This window comes from Ostrea edulis, chromosome 6 (genome assembly GCF_947568905.1).
Source record: "Ostrea edulis chromosome 6, xbOstEdul1.1, whole genome shotgun sequence".
NCBI classification, from domain to species: Eukaryota; Metazoa; Mollusca; class Bivalvia; order Ostreida; family Ostreidae; genus Ostrea; species Ostrea edulis.
The window spans coordinates 91,895,557-91,915,301 of NC_079169.1; the positions used below are offsets into that span (position 1 = coordinate 91,895,557).

At 34.9% G+C, this 19,745-nt stretch overlaps 3 protein-coding genes across 9 annotated transcripts in view; 2 read left to right on the top strand and 1 right to left on the bottom strand.

Annotated features, from left to right (window-relative positions):
• Nucleotides 1-19,745, bottom strand: part of LOC125647948 (cysteine--tRNA ligase, cytoplasmic-like) — a 105,547-nt gene that overhangs the window by 19,646 nt on the left and 66,156 nt on the right. For 5 of the 7 annotated variants that reach the window (XM_048874823.2, XM_048874821.2, XM_048874820.2 and 2 more), the window contains 5 exons: nucleotides 7,474-7,659; nucleotides 7,063-7,161; nucleotides 6,843-6,971; nucleotides 6,551-6,691; nucleotides 4,209-4,297 (listed from right to left, as the gene is read on the bottom strand). In XM_048874823.2, the coding sequence (XP_048730780.1) occupies nucleotides 4,209-4,297; nucleotides 6,551-6,691; nucleotides 6,843-6,971; nucleotides 7,063-7,161; nucleotides 7,474-7,659 (644 nt within the window). Of the gene's footprint in view, nucleotides 1-4,208; nucleotides 4,298-6,550; nucleotides 6,692-6,842; nucleotides 6,972-7,062; nucleotides 7,162-7,473; nucleotides 8,123-8,460; nucleotides 8,763-18,922; nucleotides 19,059-19,745 lie in introns of those variants that run through there. The other 2 variants (XM_048874824.2, XM_056142703.1) reach the window with 2 other exon arrangements.
• On the top strand, nucleotides 9,269-19,003 carry LOC125647947 (DC-STAMP domain-containing protein 2-like). The gene is made up of 3 exons (XM_056142704.1): nucleotides 9,269-10,615; nucleotides 11,812-12,004; nucleotides 12,471-19,003. Exons 1-3 carry the CDS (start codon nucleotides 10,495-10,497, stop codon nucleotides 14,221-14,223), a joined length of 2,067 nt encoding a protein of 688 aa, XP_055998679.1. The 5' UTR covers nucleotides 9,269-10,494; the 3' UTR covers nucleotides 14,224-19,003.
• Nucleotides 19,065-19,745, top strand: part of LOC125647951 (uncharacterized) — a 54,879-nt gene continuing 54,198 nt past the window's right edge. Inside the window, exon 1 of the mRNA XM_048874826.2 lies at nucleotides 19,065-19,381. Within this exon, the coding sequence (XP_048730783.2) occupies nucleotides 19,285-19,381 (97 nt within the window). The 5' untranslated portion in view covers nucleotides 19,065-19,284. The remainder of the gene's footprint in view (nucleotides 19,382-19,745) is intronic.

Here is a 19,745-nt window from a genome sequence, read left to right on the forward strand (position 1 = left end):
GCAATGTCAGGAATAGTTATATTATAGTAATGTCAGGAATAGTTATACTATAGTAATGTCAGGAATAGTTATACTATAGTAATGTCAGGAATAGTTATACTATAGTAATGTCAGGAATAGTTATACTATAGTAATGTCAGGAATAGTTATACTGTAGTAATGTCAGGAATAGTTATATTATAGTAATGTCAGGAATAGTTATACTGTAGTAATGTCAGGAATAGTTATACTATAGTAATGTCAGGAATAGTTATACTATAGTAATGTCAGGAATAGTTATATTATAGTAATGTCAGGAATAGTTATATTATAGTAATGTCAGGAATAGTTATACTATAGTAATGTCAGGAATAGTTATACTATAGTAATGTCAGGAATAGTTATATTATAGTAATGTCAGGAATAGTTATATTATAGTAATGTCAGGAATAGTTATACTATAGTAATGTCAGGAATAGTTATATTATAGTAATGTCAGGAATAGTTATACTGTAGTAATGTCAGGAATAGTTATACTGTAGTAATGTCAGGAATAGTTATACTGTAGCAATGTCAGGAATAGTTATACTGTAGTAATGTCAGGAATAGTTATACTGTAGTAATGTCAGGAATAGTTATACTATAGTAATGTCAGGAATAGTTACACTATAGTAATGTCAGGAATAGTTATATTATAGATCTAAACCTGTAGTAAGGTCAGGAATCTGTTACTGGTGATAGTCTTATTTTCACTTTGATCTTATTTTTGCTATATTTACTATAGATTAAAACTATGAAAAATCAATGTATGTATTGCAGTGAGTCTAAAACCTAGTCGTTGCATTTTAACACAAAGGACCTAAAAACCATTAATTTAAAGCTGTGAAAATGGATTAAGACCCCAAATAATTTATAATGATAACCAGGAATTCAAATTCAAAGCTGTATATACAAAAAATAAATTTCATTTTTTTTTTTTAAATATTTGATGTGTGAACTGCTTGCTTTGCTCCAAGCCAGCATACTTCATGAAGTGAGTTAGTGCTTCATGAAGAGTATGCTGACATAAAGCATTGCAGTTTATATCCTCATTTATTTTCAAAAATGACAATTACATACTTTTATATTCATACATTCATTTCTATCGAAATTCCCAACTGCTAAATAGACGTATTACATTTATCAAGATTCATACGCATATTGTTCATTCATGAGGAAATGGTTATCATTACATTTTGTGGAGAGATATCAAAGACAAAAACATTAGAAATGGAAATATATGTATTTCTAAAATTCTCATATAATTTGCTTGTAATAAAATATTACTACTGAATTTCTAAATGACAGTGCTGTGACACACAAGCAACCTGATAACTTGAAAAAACTAGATGTGCCCCCCCCCCCCCTCCCCCCCCCCCCCCTCAAAGGTTACAACTCTGCCAAAAGTTTATAAGTACATGATGTGTGTATTCTCATATATCTATATCCAAAATGTCAATTCAGAATGTCCATGTATGATGAAGATAATGAGCAAAAACTGTGAAGTGTCTAAAAATTTCTGTGTCCAAGGGGCATAACTCCCTGGAAATTTTTTTACCTGCACCAAATAATATTCTTGTGATGAATTGTACTCAGAATGTCAATTCAAAATGTCCATGTACTACTGAGATAATGAGAGGAAACAAAAAAAATTCTAAGTCCAAGGTGCACAGCTCTTTCAAATATTATTATAGATTCCCGTGATGTATTCATATACCAAATTTCAATTGAATATGCACATCCGTAGAGATAATAAGCACAACAAAATAACAGAATGACAGTTTGTCATGGTGGGGGCATAAAAAGGTTTTGTCAAAAAATGTAAATATAAGGAGTACATGTCTAGGTTGTGGAATATGATGACAGTATGTGTATATTTTTTTTTTTTTTTACAGAATTGGCTTTAAAAAGAATTACCCCATGCTTGCACACCTCAAAACACACAACTAAGATATTCAATCCTCAGGTAAAATGTGAATGTGATAGGAAACTGCTCTAGAGCGTTCATATAACATTTGTGTCACCTGTGGTTCATGTATTGTGAAATCATCATTGTTCATGGGGGATTGATGTAGTGGATCACTCTTACCCACGAATTTACGTGTCCTCGAATATTTTTTTAAACCTAGTGACATTGTATCACTTACCCACAAAATTACGTCGCCATGAACCAGCAAAATTTTGCTTACCCGCAAACATTGTCCCCCAAGAATTAAAATGATTCCACATCAAATATCACTGGAGTTTTAGTTGACCTCAATAATAAAGAAATACTTGTACCTTGTAACTGTCAGAGACTTTTTGTACATTAAAAATTTTGATCATATAATTTTGTAATTTCTTATTTGCAATCAAAATGTAATTAGAAATAAGTAATTTTATTTTTCATTTGAAATTCGCGCACTATAGCAATGTTTTATCATGTGCACAACAAGGTTTGACAATTTCCTGTTAAAAACATCATCAGAGTACACAAGTCGTGCATGTTGAACAATGAACGGTCACTGTCATAGCAAACGAAAATGAAAACGATATTATATAGCATCTTGGTCAGAAGAATAAGGTACACATATGTTTGATGTTATTATATACACACATAATTATTATGTATTCTGCCCATGCCGACAAGGTTCTTTAACTGAATTAAAAATATCTGAATACTTCTGTGTATATATTTTCCCACAATTTCCATGCTTGAATGATTCTAAGGTGAATTTTATACATCTATAATTGATCACTCCGTGTAATTAAAGACACATATCATAGTAAGTTGATATTAAGTATAGAGTATATAATTACATTTTATTTACATTGATATCTCAACTCGATTGTTGCTTATTCACTTTTTGATGGAAGTGTGTTACCTTGCATTAGAGTTATCGTTCTTTAGTGTGTGTTTATTGTTGACATGAATTAATTTTGAATATCTTTATATTGTGTGTAGCTTTTATATGTTTGTGCACCTCCAACAGATGTGAGAATTGACCGGCATGTAATTATCATCTTCAGTATACATACAGTTTGTCATCAAATTCTTGACATATTTATATTAAGCTGTCAGATCATTTTGTATATACAGTATGCTTTATATTATGCAGCATATGACCATTGCTGACACTTAGTAATGTATGTAAATTGTTTGTAATTAAAAACATATGATTAGTGTTTGTGTGACATAATCTTGAGTATCTAAAAGTGTTGTAAATGGCTTGAATTATTACTACATATGTATGTACATAATTAGTGTTTGTGTAACCTAATCTTGAGTATTCAAAAGTGTTGTAAATGGCTTGAATTATTACTACATATGTATGTACATAATTAGTGTTTGGGTAACCTAATATTGAGTATCTAAAAGTGTTGTAAATGGTTTGAATTATTACTATGTACATGACTCAGTTAGGTGCACAGAATTATCTTGTAAAATTAATTGGCATACAATTTTTGATGCAACAATCTGAATTATATGTTCAATGATTCACATTCAAGTTTTTTTTGAACTACTCTTCATGATGTGGTTTGTTGTGATAAAGATTATGGTTGGTTTTGTTCTGTAAACAAATCATCTTTATTGCAAAATTTATTGTAGTTTGAAGTGAATTTGTCATATATCAATTTGTCACTGAGATTGATTTGTTAGGTCAAAGAACGATAACTCTTAACGAAGGCATATACTTGTACATGTACGATCATTTACTTCTACAACTTTATCATTGTATTTTGCAGTTTCTTAGGTGTTATTGGATCAACAATCTTTAATAAATTTATTCACAACATCAGTATATCTGACCAGGTTGGCTACATACCTAACTATTTGAAAAGCTAAAACAAACTTTTTATTTTGTGTGCAAGCACTAAAGACCATTATATAGAATTGAAATACAACTGATTTTTCAGATAAAATGAGAACTGTCCTAGATGTACTGACAGTAAATCGCGTTTATAACAAATTCATGCTTATTGTGAAGTGATATTTATTTTCATATGAGAGGAAAATAACAAAATTAATACTGTATATAAGAAAGTTTGATTATAACAAACTGTTTTTCACTGACCCAGGAGGTTTGCTATCACCGCATTTTACTGTATTAAACCTAGACAGAAGTCCCACACAGCCATGTCTGCCAGTCATGTTCTGCTGGCAGCACAAAAATCAGGTAGTCAGTGCTAAAGAGTAACAATTGTCTCACCCAAAACCATTCTCTATGATTTTCTTGATGTAGTCCACATTTTCTGGTACATATTCACTGACTCTGGTAAGGACATCAGCTGGTATGACCTATACAAGAGACAGAATCATGCTCAGTTTAACATGCTTGAAATTTCTAAAAAAAAAAATCAAAAAATCAACAACAAAAATCTCATGAGACATGAGAATACAAATTTAGGCCCTGTACGTGTATTCCTGACAGGTGAAACTAAACAAATCTCATGAGATGTGAGGATACACATGTCTCATGAGATGTGAGGATATACGTCTCGTGAGATGTGAGAATACACACGTCTCGTGAGATGTGAGAATACACACGTCTCGTGAGATGTGAGAATACACACGTCTCGTGAGATGTGAGGATACACATGTCTCGTGAGATGTGAGGATACACATGTCTCGTGAGATGTGAGGATACACATGTCTCGTGAGATGTGAGGATACACATGTCTCGTGAGATGTGAGGATACACATGTCTCGTGAGATGTGAGGATACACGTCTCGTGAGATGTGAGAATACACATGTCTCGTGAGATGTGAGAATACACATGTCTCGTGAATACACGTCTTGTGAGATGTGAGAATATACACGTCTTGTGAGATGTGAGAATACATATGTCTCGTGAGATGTGAGAATACACACGTCTCCTGAGATGTGAGGATACACATGTCTCGTGAGATGTGAGGATATACGTCTCGTGAGATGTGAGAATACACACGTCTTGTGAGAGGTGAGGATACACATGTTTCGTGAGATGTGAGGATACACATGACTCGTGAGATGTGAGGATACATGTCTTCTGAGATGTGAGAATACACATGTCTCCTGAGATGTGAGAATACACATGTCTCGTGAGATGTGAGAATACACATGTCTCCTGAGATGTGAGAATACACATGTCTCGTGAGATGTGAGGATATACGTCTCGTGAGATGTGAGAATACACACGTCTTGTGAGAGGTGAGGATACACATGTTTCGTGAGATGTGAGGATACACATGTCTCGTGAGATGTGAGGATACACATGTCTCATGAGATGTGAGAATACACATGTCTTCTGAGATGTGAGAATACACATGTCTTGTGAGATGTGAGAATACACATGTCTCCTGAGATGTGAGGATACACATGTCTCGTGAGATGTGAAAATACACATGTCTCGTGAGATGTGAGAATACACATGTCTCGTGAATACACGTCTTGTGAGATGTGAGAATACACATGTCGGCCCTGTAAGTGTATTCCTGACAGGTGTATGACAAGGACCTAACAATAAATAGACCTGTCACATGTAGGGATGGGTATCACCAAAAAGTTTGTATCGTAATATATCACGAAATTTTTTCACAATATGATACCATCGCAATATTTTAGGGCATTCTCTTTTCCCTGAATTCTCGGTTATTTTCATTACTGCTTTGGTGTTAAAGCACGGAAAGGGCCAATTCAGCTTATTTCAAACATTTATCTTGTATAAGTAACTGCAACGAAACAAATAACCAAAAAAAAAATCAGATCAAATAATAATCAAATGACTCACAACCAGTTTTTACCATGTTCGGACACCATGTTGTTATTTTTTGCTACTTCCTGTAACAGTTAATTTAAACCAACTGCATAAATGTAATTTATCTGGAATTTACATATGTCCAAAAATACCGATTTGTTCTCCACTGATCTTGATACGCATCATGGGACAAATTATCGTGATATAACGGTAAAATCGCACATCTCTAGCTACAAGTGCAAACGATGATGCCATTTGCATTGCACATCTATAATACTCTAGATTTCTTGTATAAATCGAGTACCTCAGTCCAAAGGATTTAAATCTATATAAATCAGTGATGAATAAATAAAAGGGAAATTTTTGATTTAGTGATAGATAAAGAATATATATATATATCCCTTCAAAATGGAAAAAAAATATCTCTATCTCCTTGAATGTCAAAAAATCACAATCAAAATAGTAAGTGCACAGCTTCATTATTCATATGAGATATACACAAGGTTTTAATGAAATCTGTACATCAGTGTTAAAGAAATCATGTCTACGGACAGATAGACTGACATACAAGGTGATTCCAGTGCAACACCCCCCCCCCTAAACTTTGTGGGGTGTATAACAACTGAACTAAAGAGACAAACCTTCAAAATAACTGGAAAACAACTGATCTACAGACACAAACTCACGTAATGACTGAGAAACATCTGACCTATGGACACAAACTCACGTAATGACTGAGAAACATCTGACCTATGGACACAAACTCATGTAATGACTGAGAAACTCTGTATAAACATATAAAGTATAAACTCACATTTAAAGCTGCCATGTCTTTATGGTAGTCTTCTTCATAGAACTGTGGCAGCTTGGCAAATATGGAATTGTCTGTGACCTCTGACCCATGGAGTTTATCCAACCAATCACAGAGAACATCCTTGCCATCAACATACAGTCTCTGTATCACAAACATAATACATATATGTTCAAATCCACTGTCAAGAAGTTTTTACAATAAACATTGCATTATGACTACCATGCTATGAAGTTAAAGCATTGGATAAGCCAATTATGTCAGATTGTGATTTATATTGAAATCAAACTTTAACCTCTCTAAACTGAGCCTCATCCTGACTGGCCTTGACCTCTGACACAGCTTTTTCCACCTTGACCTTGATTTTATAGTACATGGTTTTCTTGTCGGGATCCTGCTCTTGTTCCAGTTTGACTAGGAAAGGCTGCAAAAGGATCCTTACAAAATAGTATTCATTATCAATCAAAATCAATGAAACTTGGCCTGAATTAAACTTGAAGGCCAGTAACAGCTACCTTCAGGGCTGCCTCCACGTCCCCCAGGATCTGTGACACTGCCAGGTTCTTGTTCCGGTATTCCTCATACAGGTAATTCTGACGAGCTCTCTTGATAATCTAAGGAGGAAAATATCAACAATTATCTTGTAATGTTGTTCACTATTTAATTTCAAGGAATTCAAGTGCAAACAATCTTATTTTAATGATCTGTTATAAAATTTAATAAAAATCTGTTTCCCTTCATTAAACTCAAGACTTGTAGTGTTATTTAGATAGAACAGGTGAAGATAGAACATGAACATCAGAGCTACTCTTTTTGTTTACAGATCGATGGGAACACTATGCTATTCAATATCACTGATGTTATCCACCTATTTCTTCCAAGATTTTGAAATGTTCTTGCATATGCGAACTACAGAGGTTACACACCTTGTCGTCAATATCAGTGATGTTCATGCAGTAGAAGACGTCGTAGTTGAAGTAGTTCTGAAGAACTCGCCTCAGAATGTCTATAGAAATATACGACCGGGCATGGCCCATGTGCGAGGAATCGTAGACTGTGGGCCCACAGCTGTACCAGAGAACACGGCGTCCTTTCTGGGGGACAAACTCCTCCTACAAATCAACAGCACCTTGTGAAAAGTACTCACATCTATGTGATATACTAGTGTTCTTTAATGTATTTGAAATAAGATTTCTCTTTTTTCCCCCATCTTTCATGAGATACTAGTAACAGATACACAACTTTATTTCCAGAATCAAAGATTGATATGTACAGACAAAAGACACACAGATGTATCGATAAACAGTCTCATAAAGGCACCATTACCACAAGTATTAAAGGTAAAGCAGTCAATTAATCAGGTCTGAAAATAACACAATTAACAGATAATATTGACTGCTATCATTTCACTGATCAAAGTGGCACAATGATGACCAGTGAAATATTAGCAGTTATACAGTTAATATATGTCAATATTGCCTATAAACAAAACACGAGATTAAAATTGTCACACAGCAGGGGGGACACATCCTTTTTGTGGTGCATCTTTGTTGTTTTATTTCCTTCTGTAGGAAACTAAAAATATACAAAAAAAACATGTAAAGAGGAAATAGAGGAGTGAACACAGATTGGGCTTCTAGCATTGGGAGTATCACAATGGGTAATATATATCTGTACATTCAACATTGTTTGAAATTCATAGACTGAATGAAAATAAATTTCTTGAATATGATTAACATGTATATGCATTTTTAAACAATCGATTGTTTATAATATAATTATACTGGCTATTTTCAGCCCTCAAAAGAAGTCCCTCCCAGGAGCCAATTCTACCCCCTGAGAAGCCCTCCTCCACAAAGGAGCCTCACATCGTAGAAGACTGGCACCGCTTCCGGTTCTACGAAAATCCTTACCTGAGTGGACTGTATGGAGCCGTGGGGGGACTCATCGCCGGGGGTGCTCTCCTGGGCATTCTGTGGTATATCTACGGCATTGCTTTCCTCTTGTCCGTCTACATTGCTGGATCAATCTCTGTGATATTGCTGATAGGAATGAGCCTCTCGGCAGCCTGTCGGTGCATCGTCTGCATCCTGATACCGGAGGTTCTGGGTAAGTATGGGCGGTGGGTCCTCTACACCCTTCTGCTGGCGACACTGGTCAGTGGTCCTGTGGCCAATATCTCCACCAACATGGAGCGAATGTCCAACAGTATGAGCTGCAGTGTACAGATGATTAAGAACCAGACCAGAGACATCAAACAACAATTCCTCGACCCATTTAATCAAATCAAGGTAAGGCAATTCCCTCATTTAATCAAATCAAGGTAAGGCAATTCCATCATTTAATCAAATCAAGGTAAGGCAATTCCATCATTTAATCAAATCAAAGTGAGGCAATTCCCTCATTTAATCAAATCAAGGTGAGGCAATTCCATCATTTAATCAAATCAAGGTAAGACAATTCCATCATTTAATCAAATCAAGGTAAGGCAATTCCATCATTTAATCAAATCAAAGTGAGGCAATTCCATCATTTAATCAAATCAATGTGAGGCAATTCCATCATTTAATCAAATCAAAGTGAGGCAATTCCATCATTTAATCAAATCAAAGTGAGGCAATTCCATCATTTAATCAAATCAAAGTGAGGCAATTCCATCATTCAAACTTCTTAGAAAAACAAAATTCTATAACTATTGATCAATGGCTGCTGGAGTGAAATATGCCATGCTCATAAGAGAAGAACAGATTGAAGTGGTATAAGGTGTGTGATATTCAGTATATTGTATCTACTATCTTAATCTGATAGTAGCTGAGAATTACAATTACACATCAATGTTCATAAATTTATTACAGGAACAGATCACTAAAATTGAAGACCAAGTCAGATTCTATGCTAATCTAATCGAGGCAGCAATTGAACCTATCATAAATGCAATTAAGGCCACTGCGTCTGGACTGAAGGATGCTGCCAACTTCCTTCAAAAAGCAGCCGATGTAAGACTTAATCAGTTCCCACTTTGTGCTTTAAGGTGGTTCTATTCTCATGTGACATTGTAAGTTATTGCAAAATATTTTTAAAATGAAGTGAACTTTGCGTATGAAATATATCTTTAAAATTGTAGGAATATTATTTAATAGGTACAATAAAAAAAACTTTGGTAAATCATTTGATGCTGAAAAGTTTATATTTCTTTCATATTAATAATAAATTAATTGTTGTCAAGGGCAATAACTCCTGTATTGGTATTTTTCTATTCTATGTTTATCATACGATTCCCTGATTTATAAATATCATAAAGTACCAGTGTTTTCAAACTTAAAAATTTTGTAATTTTGAACAGTTTTTATATACTTTTCATTATATTGTTTAATGATTATTTGATGTTGATATATACAGCTGAACTTCAGTATCTCAAACACCAAAATCTCAAATACCATGGGATATGTTGAGGTGTTTTGGAAGTCCCAACCACTTACTCTTTAAGTATTTTACCCTCAATATCTCAAAACCTTGGATATCTTGAAGTTTATTCTCATGCAGTCCTATTGAGTTCAAGATAATGAGGTTTGACTGTACTTTTGTTTATCTTTAAAAAGGTGACAACATAATATACATTTCCTTTGGTTACTGATTAAACCAAACTATTTTAAGCTGAAATTGTCAATTTTTATACTTTGAATCCATAATAATCCAAAGTCACATGAAGGTGAAATCACCTTAAGCATATAAATCAAAGAAATTTTGAATATATCATTTTGAATAACAATTTTTTAAAAAAATTCAATATTTCAATTTAAAAATTTCATTACATTGCAAAATATTGATGATGGTACATGTGATTTTTACACCTTTGATCTAGATAACATAAATTTGGTGCTTCTTCAAAGATAAAGCTCACAAAGACAGCGAATGTATGCTTTTCTCTGTTTCTTTCTTGTAAGGCAATGTTCAATGACGCCTACGACTCTTGCACCAAGTTCTTCAAAAACGCTTACAATAAGTGTAAATCTGCCATTAACAAGATCCCAGTCATAGGAAGTCTCAGGAAGAAGAGGGATTCCTACGGTAACAGGGACACCTGACCACTGCATGCTGGGACAGACAAAATTAACATTTCCACTGCATGCTGGGACAGACAAAATCAACATTTCCACTGCATGCTGGGACAGACAAAATCAACATTTCCACTGCATGCTGGGACAGACAAAATCAACATTTCAGGAAGCTAATTTCCCACTGCATGCTGGGACAGACAAATTCAACATTTCAGGAAGCTAATTTCCCACTGCATGCTGGGACAGACAAAATCAACATTTCCACTGCATGCTGGGACAGACAAAATCAACATTTCCACTGCATGCTGGGACAGACAAAATCAACATTTCAGGAAGCTAATTTCCCTCTTTCATTTTTTGCCAAAGAGATTAAGTTCTCCTAATTAAGTTATGTGAAATTAGTAAACTTGACATTTCACAAATCTGTTCATCCATGTTGCTATGTAGATTTTCATTAATTTGACCAAAATTATGAATATTTGATATACATTGTACTAGAGAGGAACACCCCCCCCCCCTTACTGTCACATGACTGTATCAGTCACATGATCCAATATTCATATATTTCAAAGTTTTCCAAAAAAAATCCCTTTGATGCAAGTGAAAGATGCCCTAGCATTGAAATATAAATTAATGAGAGCGGTTAAGCACAATCATATTTACTTGCAAAATGCTTGGGGATGCAATGAAAAATAACCTTCATGTATTTTGAAAACTGGAATTTATTTTTTAAATTAACATTTTGGTTTTCATTTATGTCAGAATTCCCAGCAGTTAAAATATTTGTGCAATAGTTATCAAGATTTATACGCACATTGTTCACATTCATGAGGAAATGGTTATCATTTCAATTGGTAAAGATAATGAAGGCAAAAACATTGAAAATGTAAATATTGTCCTATAAAACCAACATGTCTAAAATCACAGATTTAATATCATGAAGATGTTTTCTTTCCATGGGCTTAGCAGACTATAAATTCAGATAGGATAATTTTGCTTAGTTTACAAACCACAATTTTACAGTGTGACATTACAGCCAGACTGCAGGTGTCTATAGACATCAATTAATACTTTATGTTCAATGCATTGAGAACTTGAAAATACTGAACTAAAACATCCAGAAACAGATTTTTTCACTAGTGTATATTTTGCACATAAAATTCATTGCAAGGCAAGCTTATATCAAAAACCTGACATCTTCTTCAGGAGAGTTAGAAGCAGAGGATGTTACAGTTCAATGGAGTGAAAGTGAACATGAGGAGCACATGAAATTCTGGGAACAACGGGCAGAGGAAATCCTGGAGGAGACCTTACAAGAAAGGGGCATCTTCTATCCAGAACACAGATTGCATGAGAAAGCTCATTTAAAAGAGAAATACTACAATATGACAATTCGTAGGTAAGCCTGGGGTATATTTAGAAAAATACTACAATATGACAATTTGTAGGTAAGCCTGGGGTATATTTAGAGAAATACTACAATATGACAATTCGTAGGTAAGCCTGGGGTATAAGAAATACTATAATACGACAATTCATAGGTAAGCCTGGGGTATATTTGGAGAAATACTACAATATACAATTCGTAGGTAAGCCTGGGGTATATTTAGAGAAATACTACAATATGACAATTTGTAGGTAAGCCTGGGGTATATTTAGAGAAATACTACAATATGACAATTCGTAGGTAAGCCTGGGGTATATTTTGACAATTCGTAGGTAAGCCTGGGGTATATTTTGACAATTCGTAGGTTAGCCTGGGGTATATTTTGAATGTCCAGTCCTGTCCCTCTTCTTTTATTTACTTGGAAATACAAGCAAATATCCAAGAAAAATATTCCTTAACGGTATTCATTTGTTTACAGATTTAGAAGGGGTCTTGTTTCTCAAATATGTGAAATAGTGAATATTGCCGGAGTTGTATGTAAACCCCTGAAACTCACCGAAAACATATGCACACCACTAGAACTACTTTCAGATGCCCTAAAATTCCTCGGAAATTCCGTCGAGAAACTCTACACTGCCATCAAAAACGCCTTTTACTTTAACATCATCAAAAGGTGGTTTGTAATAGGCCTTAATGATCTCAACCAAACAGCAGCAGCCGTGGCGGCAGAAATTGCATCACTGTTCAGTTTCAACACCTACATAATACAAACCAGCCTTTCCATCCTCACCCAGTGGACCTCCCTTCTCCTCATATTCATGGTCTTACACAGCGCCATCTACGTCCAACATTACCTCACCCAGATAGATTACGACAACAATTACATCTCTCTCAACTTCAGGCGATTTGACAGGGAGTGCAGGAGACTCGGAAAACCGTCCATCTTACCATTCAAAGAAAACGAAGGTTCACAGTACATATTTACAAGTTCCCTTGCTTTGAATGGGTCAGAAATCAGGAGAAGCATTATGTCTATCCTTCAGCTGCTGCTTAATATGATTCTATATTCTGTTATTATATTCTTTGATTATGTTTTATATTATGTTGTTTACCTGGTACATACCTATGGTGATGTTCAAATTGATTTTTCGGGTTCAATATACATTCACTTTGGAATCACTGGTGATGGCACTATAGCCCGGATTCTCCAGAGTTTAGTGAAGTCTATCACGGTACAGGACAGTTACTACACCACCTACAATGTCACGGAATGTCTGCCGTATCCATCCTTCCCCGATAATAACAACCTCTACGTGATCCTGGCTTTAAACGGGGGAGTACTAGTCACCATCATACTACAAAGTTACTGTTACCGACTCAAACGGGCTTTGTGCGGATTTTTCTACCAGAAACGAGAGGAGGAGAGAATTCGTTACCTCCACAACAAAATCCTACACCACCGAAAATTCAAACTTAAAGAAATGAGATCACGGTTAAAGGACTCCAAACAAGCTAATGATGCGGAACGGGCTCTGGCCAAGCTTCCTCTGGTTGGTGGATTATTTGGTGGTAACAGCCAAAAGAGGCTTTGCTTGAATTGTGGAAAGTCGGACAAAGAAGGGCTACATTTCTACACTTGCTCCAAGCCAAGCTGCTATGCAGATTATTGTGAAGACTGCTTCAATGAAATGGGAAGGAAGTGTCTGCTGTGCTCAAAGAGGGGAACTTATGAGGAGTCATTAGAAGACGATTTGTTCTTTTACGATGACATCGAAGGAAACATACACCATTCAGCCACGTCAGACACAGAACCCCTTCTGCATGGCACTCATGAAAAATTCCAATTAGAAGGACAAGACAACACTGCTTTCTCGGATTCATCGGTCAGTAATAAACACCTTACAATGTCCACGCTATCTACTTCAGGGGAAACAGCTTCAGACATCAGTCAAAGTCACGCCACACCTCACGGTTCAACATCTCCTCATCTGAGGGATTCACCTTCAACCTCTGAAGGTCATATAAATCAGAGAAGTTCAATGGCTGAAACTCATACCATTAAAAAGGATTCAGAGTCTCCTCATCAGAGAGATTCCACCGCTGAGGGTTCAACGCCTCATCAGGCAGAATTACCTCCTGCCTCCAATTCAAGATCAATCCCGGAGTCCCTGAAAGGCCATATTACTACTGACGCTTCCAGTACGTCTCATCATGAAGAAACACCGATGTGACAAAATAAAGTGTTAGGATAATTATTTAGCAATATGACACGACAGTCACTGTGTAAGAAAGTAATAATAATAATAATAATAATGTCCTTTATTTAAACAGGATAGCACAATTAGTTTAAAACTAGTTTACATTGTGGTCCCGAAAACATATATACAGACAGCAATCAGTCAAGGAGAAATACCAGAAAATAAATTTTGGTAATGAAAGTTTAAGGTACTGTACAGTAATACATTTATTATAGGGAGGTGTATGAAGCTTTATCATATATATGAATTATTTTTTCCGCGTGTTCATACTGTTGACTTCACAGAGCGTGATCCGACTTTCCGGGTCACCACAATGTGCTTTTTTGATTCAAAATCACCACTCTGAAACTGATGATGTCACTTTGAATCAATACACATTTTTGTGGAAAGTAACTGACTGGAAAAAAAATTGCCAACAAAAAAAAATATATTAACTGTATATTAATTATTTTTTGCTGACTAGGAATGAATTTGTATTATCCCAAATCAAAACATATCTTTAAAAATATATGGAGGTGTGTATAATAAATTTGTCATTTCTACAGTAACTTGATCCAAAGAGTTGGACCGCGTCTCATTGACAGGCATGTATCATCCATCATATTGAACTTCATAATTATCAATTCAACATAATATGGCTCTTTGGATATGCTACTCGCCACTAGTAATAAATACAAGCTTTTAGAATGTGCAATACGTGTGATAAATTTCCACTTCAAGCTCCTCTACTCATATGTAACAATTCAAAGTTTTGTGTATATATTTCAAATATTATGTTTTCATTGAAGATGTAATTTTCATGGTTTCAAAAAACAAATATCTTTAATAGAATATAATTGACACAATCTTAATAATAATCTTTGTTTTTATTTATTTCATTCTTGTCTGTTATTATCATAAGTACACTGTTTGTAACATACAATAATAAAAGTCTTTTACATATAATGTAAATTAGTTGACTCTGATTGGTTGAGAGACATTTCATAAAAAATACTGCCCCCCCCCCCCCCCCAAGTGATAAAACCACGCCATCCCCCGTTATAGAACGCAGCATTGGTCGAACCAAAATTACTAGGCAACGGGTGGTTTTACAAAAAATATTGACTGTGGAATTTGTGAGTGTGCAGTTCACAATCAAACACATATGAAGCTTTGTTTAAAGCTTGCCTACTGCAATAGATTATTATAACAATAACTACTGTAAGGCCAATTCAACTTAATTGATAGATTATCATCCCCGCCCGCCCCTCAAAAATTGGCCTGCCCCGAATTTTTTTATTTTGCGAAACTTGCGATTTCCGGAATATTTTCATGTCCGACTCCGGTATTTACACTTCTTGTTTACATTTCCGGTAAAGGAACGTGAAGAGTCACTTGAAGAAAATAGATTTATATCGTTTTCTTAATTTCTCACGTTTTTACAGACGTAAATCTTGAAGAAGTTAGGTATATTTCTGTTATATCCTTAAATTAAAGCTTAACCTGGAATTAGTGTGTGAAAATAGCATAGATTGACATCCATCTGCAATTAAATGATGTGGATCTGTTGGGGGAAAAAATCTTGTTTGTCTTTAAAATTTTTCTCAGAAAATAAAAATTAAAAAATAAAATCCTCCCACCCGCCCCATACTTTTTGCTGACCCTGGATGATAATCTACTAATTAAGTTGAATTGGCCTAAACCAAGTTTTATTCATGTGCACGAAATTTTCACGAGATTCGCAAGAACCTTATCATCGTGACAACCTGTTCGTTGATGTTTCTTGTATGTTTCAGATTATCTTGGTGTCATGAAAATTAGTCACCATGAACCAGTTCCTCACTAGTAAATCGTGAAATAAAGTAATCGCAAAAAGTAATCACGAATAAAGTAGTCACAAATAAAAGTTGGTTTACAGAATTACATGTACTTGAGGGCAACACTGGGAATTGTCACGCCTCGGAAAACCATTGTCAACCTCGGATCCATCTTCAGTGACAATAATTTTCTCAGGTTGACAATTTCCAATTTTAATCTCATTAATATATATATATTCATATTGGAAATCGCATTTTCCTCTATGAACCAACCAATTTCAGCGCGCGACACAATCTGTTCACATTGACTATGAACGAATTATGAACTAGCTTAAAGCACGCGACTGAGAGAGCGTAATGAATTGAAAAAGATAGAACAACTGTTACAAAAATCTCGCAAGTCACACCTTTGGATTAAGATTGTAAACTTACGTGGATTATCATCCTAATCTTGCAGTCTCCTATCCCCAAAATACAGTGCACCTTGCAATGTTGATAAAAGGCAGGGTGAGACGAAATGTGACGTCATGTCTATGTGTTGACGTATGTCACAATAACTACTGTGATAGAGGCTAGGAGTTCGTTTTATGCAACAAAATAGAAGCAATGTAAACAAAGGGTGATATAGTAAATGAATATAAATATAAGAAATGAACATCACTTTTGAGCTGTTCATGGTCAATATGAACGGATTTGGATTTTAGGCAAATTCTCTGTGAATCGCGCTAGTGAATCGCTAGCGCGATTCACAGAATTTGCCTCAAATCCAAATCCGTTCATACTGACCATGAACAGCTCAAAAGTGATGTTCATTTCTTAAATATATATCATTCATCCAAGAAAAATCAAATTACCTGATGGGGATATGATTTTCGGAGGGAGAATAAACTTTCATATGCTTCTGAACATTCACTCAATAAATTGTTTATTACATGAAACTAAGACTCAAAATGGTCACATGTGCGACTCTGATAGTGTTGGTTCAAATAAGTGTCTTGACATTCGATTGTGATATCCCGGTGCTTTGGTTCGATATTCTTCAATGAATCGGAAGGGATAGGCTGGAGAAGTCCTGCTGTGGATCAGATCACGGGCAGTTCTTTCATAAAATCTTATATATGAAGTACACTACTTCACATAGGTTTATGAAGTTTTCATTGAGATGATTTTACCATTTGTTCTAACTACTAGAAAACAAATTCAAATAGATCTTACAGTTAAAAGCACAATAAATGATGCTGAAGGGTATGCTTGCAAAGACACGATATCACTGTTAACCTTCAAAATACTGTATAAGTGGAATTTTTAGCAAGGCTTTAATCTTGGCATTACTAGCAAGGGTGTAGAGATTGATAAAATTTAAATATCGCTAACAATTTATTCCGTATTGAAGGTAATAGTTAGCTTTTTTGGAATTATAAAGTCACTAAAATGTGCTCACTAATTATATATACCCATATTTATGAGAAAATTGCCAAGTTTGTGTCTCGCTAAAAATTCCACTAATACGGTATAGAATTGGCTCTAATTTTCCAGGAATCAATGTCGAGTTTGTAGAATGAGAGTATTAATAGAAACAATGGATTAATTGATTGTATATTGTTTATCCCACTTGAGAATTTTTCACTCATATGGAGACATATGATATCACTTAGTATTGCCGGTGAAGGGTTGCAAAACTTAGGCCTCTGCCCGTAGCTTACAGCCTATGAGCAGGGAGGGATCTTAATCGTGCCACATCTGCTGTAATACAAAGCCTTGGTTTTTGCAGTCTCATTGAAGGACACCCCATTTAGTCACCTCTTACGACAAGCAAGGGGTACTGAGGACCTACTCTAACCCGGCCAAATCCCCATGGGAGTAAAAACAATGGACGCATGTGCATAATTTGTTTAATGCAAAAAGCACTACCCTACTTCCCTCAAGAATATAAGTCAAGTTAAAGGTCAGTGCTTTATTAACAAGATACAATAAAAAGCATACCAATCTTACTTGTAAAACACAATATATTAGCATGCATGCATAAGGGTACCTCTGCCTTTTACTTCAAAATTGATCATCATAAAATATAGAGTAGATATACATTTAAAAATTGTCTTATTTTCTTTTCTACAGATCATGATATTTTCACAGGTAATTCAAAATCTTTCATCTGGATAAATAAACAATCTTTGGTATTTTATTTGCTGTTTTCTCAAATAGACGATCGAGGCATACATGTAGTCATGCAACATTAAAGCAGATTTCTTCCTTGACTGCTACAACAAATTATTTTTTCGTATTACAAATCAAATCCACTCATCATATTTCTGTTGGGGAATGACCCAATAGAAGACCATATAACACCTTCCCACACACAAAGCATGATATCTAACCCAATATGAAAAGGGAAACAACTCCTCTGTTCTTAACACGAAACTGCTGTATTATAAACTGACTACTGAATTGTTAAGTACTGTTGAAAAGCATGTACATCTTATGATTATCAGGATAATGATGTAGCCATTTCAAATGAGGACTGCCTTAGACAACTCTCTAGAGATATGTAATCTGCTCTTTCACTGAGAGTTGATCCTACGAGTAGGAATTATATTTTAATGTTTTGAACTTGAACATTGCCGAATTCTTTTCTTTTGTCTTTACTTATAATATTAATTAACATAATCAGTGTCAGAACAAGAATGCGAGCTTCAGTTTGTGATAAGTAGTTTATATACCTTTAGTTAATAAATCTGTCTTGTGTTACAAAGACAAATTATGCAATGGTTAATAAACGTTATATCATATTATGTGACATAGGTGTAACATTGATGTCAATCTTGTATTCATTTTTCTCTGTTATATGATGCTTCATTAAAATCAAATTAACGGCTTACCTGTCCTAATTATCATGTCCATACCCATAACACAGCTGAGAGTGAACCAATCTATAATCATGGAGATCTACTCCAAAGGGCAGAAAACTCTAGTGCAGCTTAAGACCACCCCATTCTTTCCTGCAATTCCATTGGTTGATTAAATGGCTGGAAGAAAAATGACAGTAGCTATTATAAACACAACAGTGAACACATGTGCTTACAATGGCATGGAACTCAGTCAATCAGTAGATACAAATAATCTAACAGTCATTTAAACATGGAGTCAAACCATGTCAGCTAATAGTTGACCCATTAGTTACAGACCAGTTCAAGTGACAATGTTTGTGGATTAGATTCTAGTTATTTTAATATCTTTCTCAATGGATCTACACATGGGCCCGGTATTTCTGTTTTTGTTACAAATTTGGACATTGGTGGTCAGTGGGGCTGTTGATGACACATGGGATGGACTGAACAGTGAGTACAATAATATCACAACTTTTTGTTTATTGGACTACAGAGTTAGCAATGTTTTCCCAAAGGTCTAATGAGCTCAATTACGTGTGATTCAATGTTATTCTGTTTCCATATTGTTCTTGGGTTTATGTATTTCAAAATTTTAATCAGATAATCTTTGTAACGAACCTTGTAATTAAGTACTTCTTTCATGATTTCAAAGCTGTTTTTAAACTCAAAAACTTCAAAGCATTTTTCGCAATTAAAAGATCTCTGGTATGACTATATAGTATTTCTTTTTATAAAAGTACGGGGAAAAAAAGATTACAACAATCTCTTGAATTACTTATAGTGTTAACAATTCTAACATCAATTCTCTTGTGTA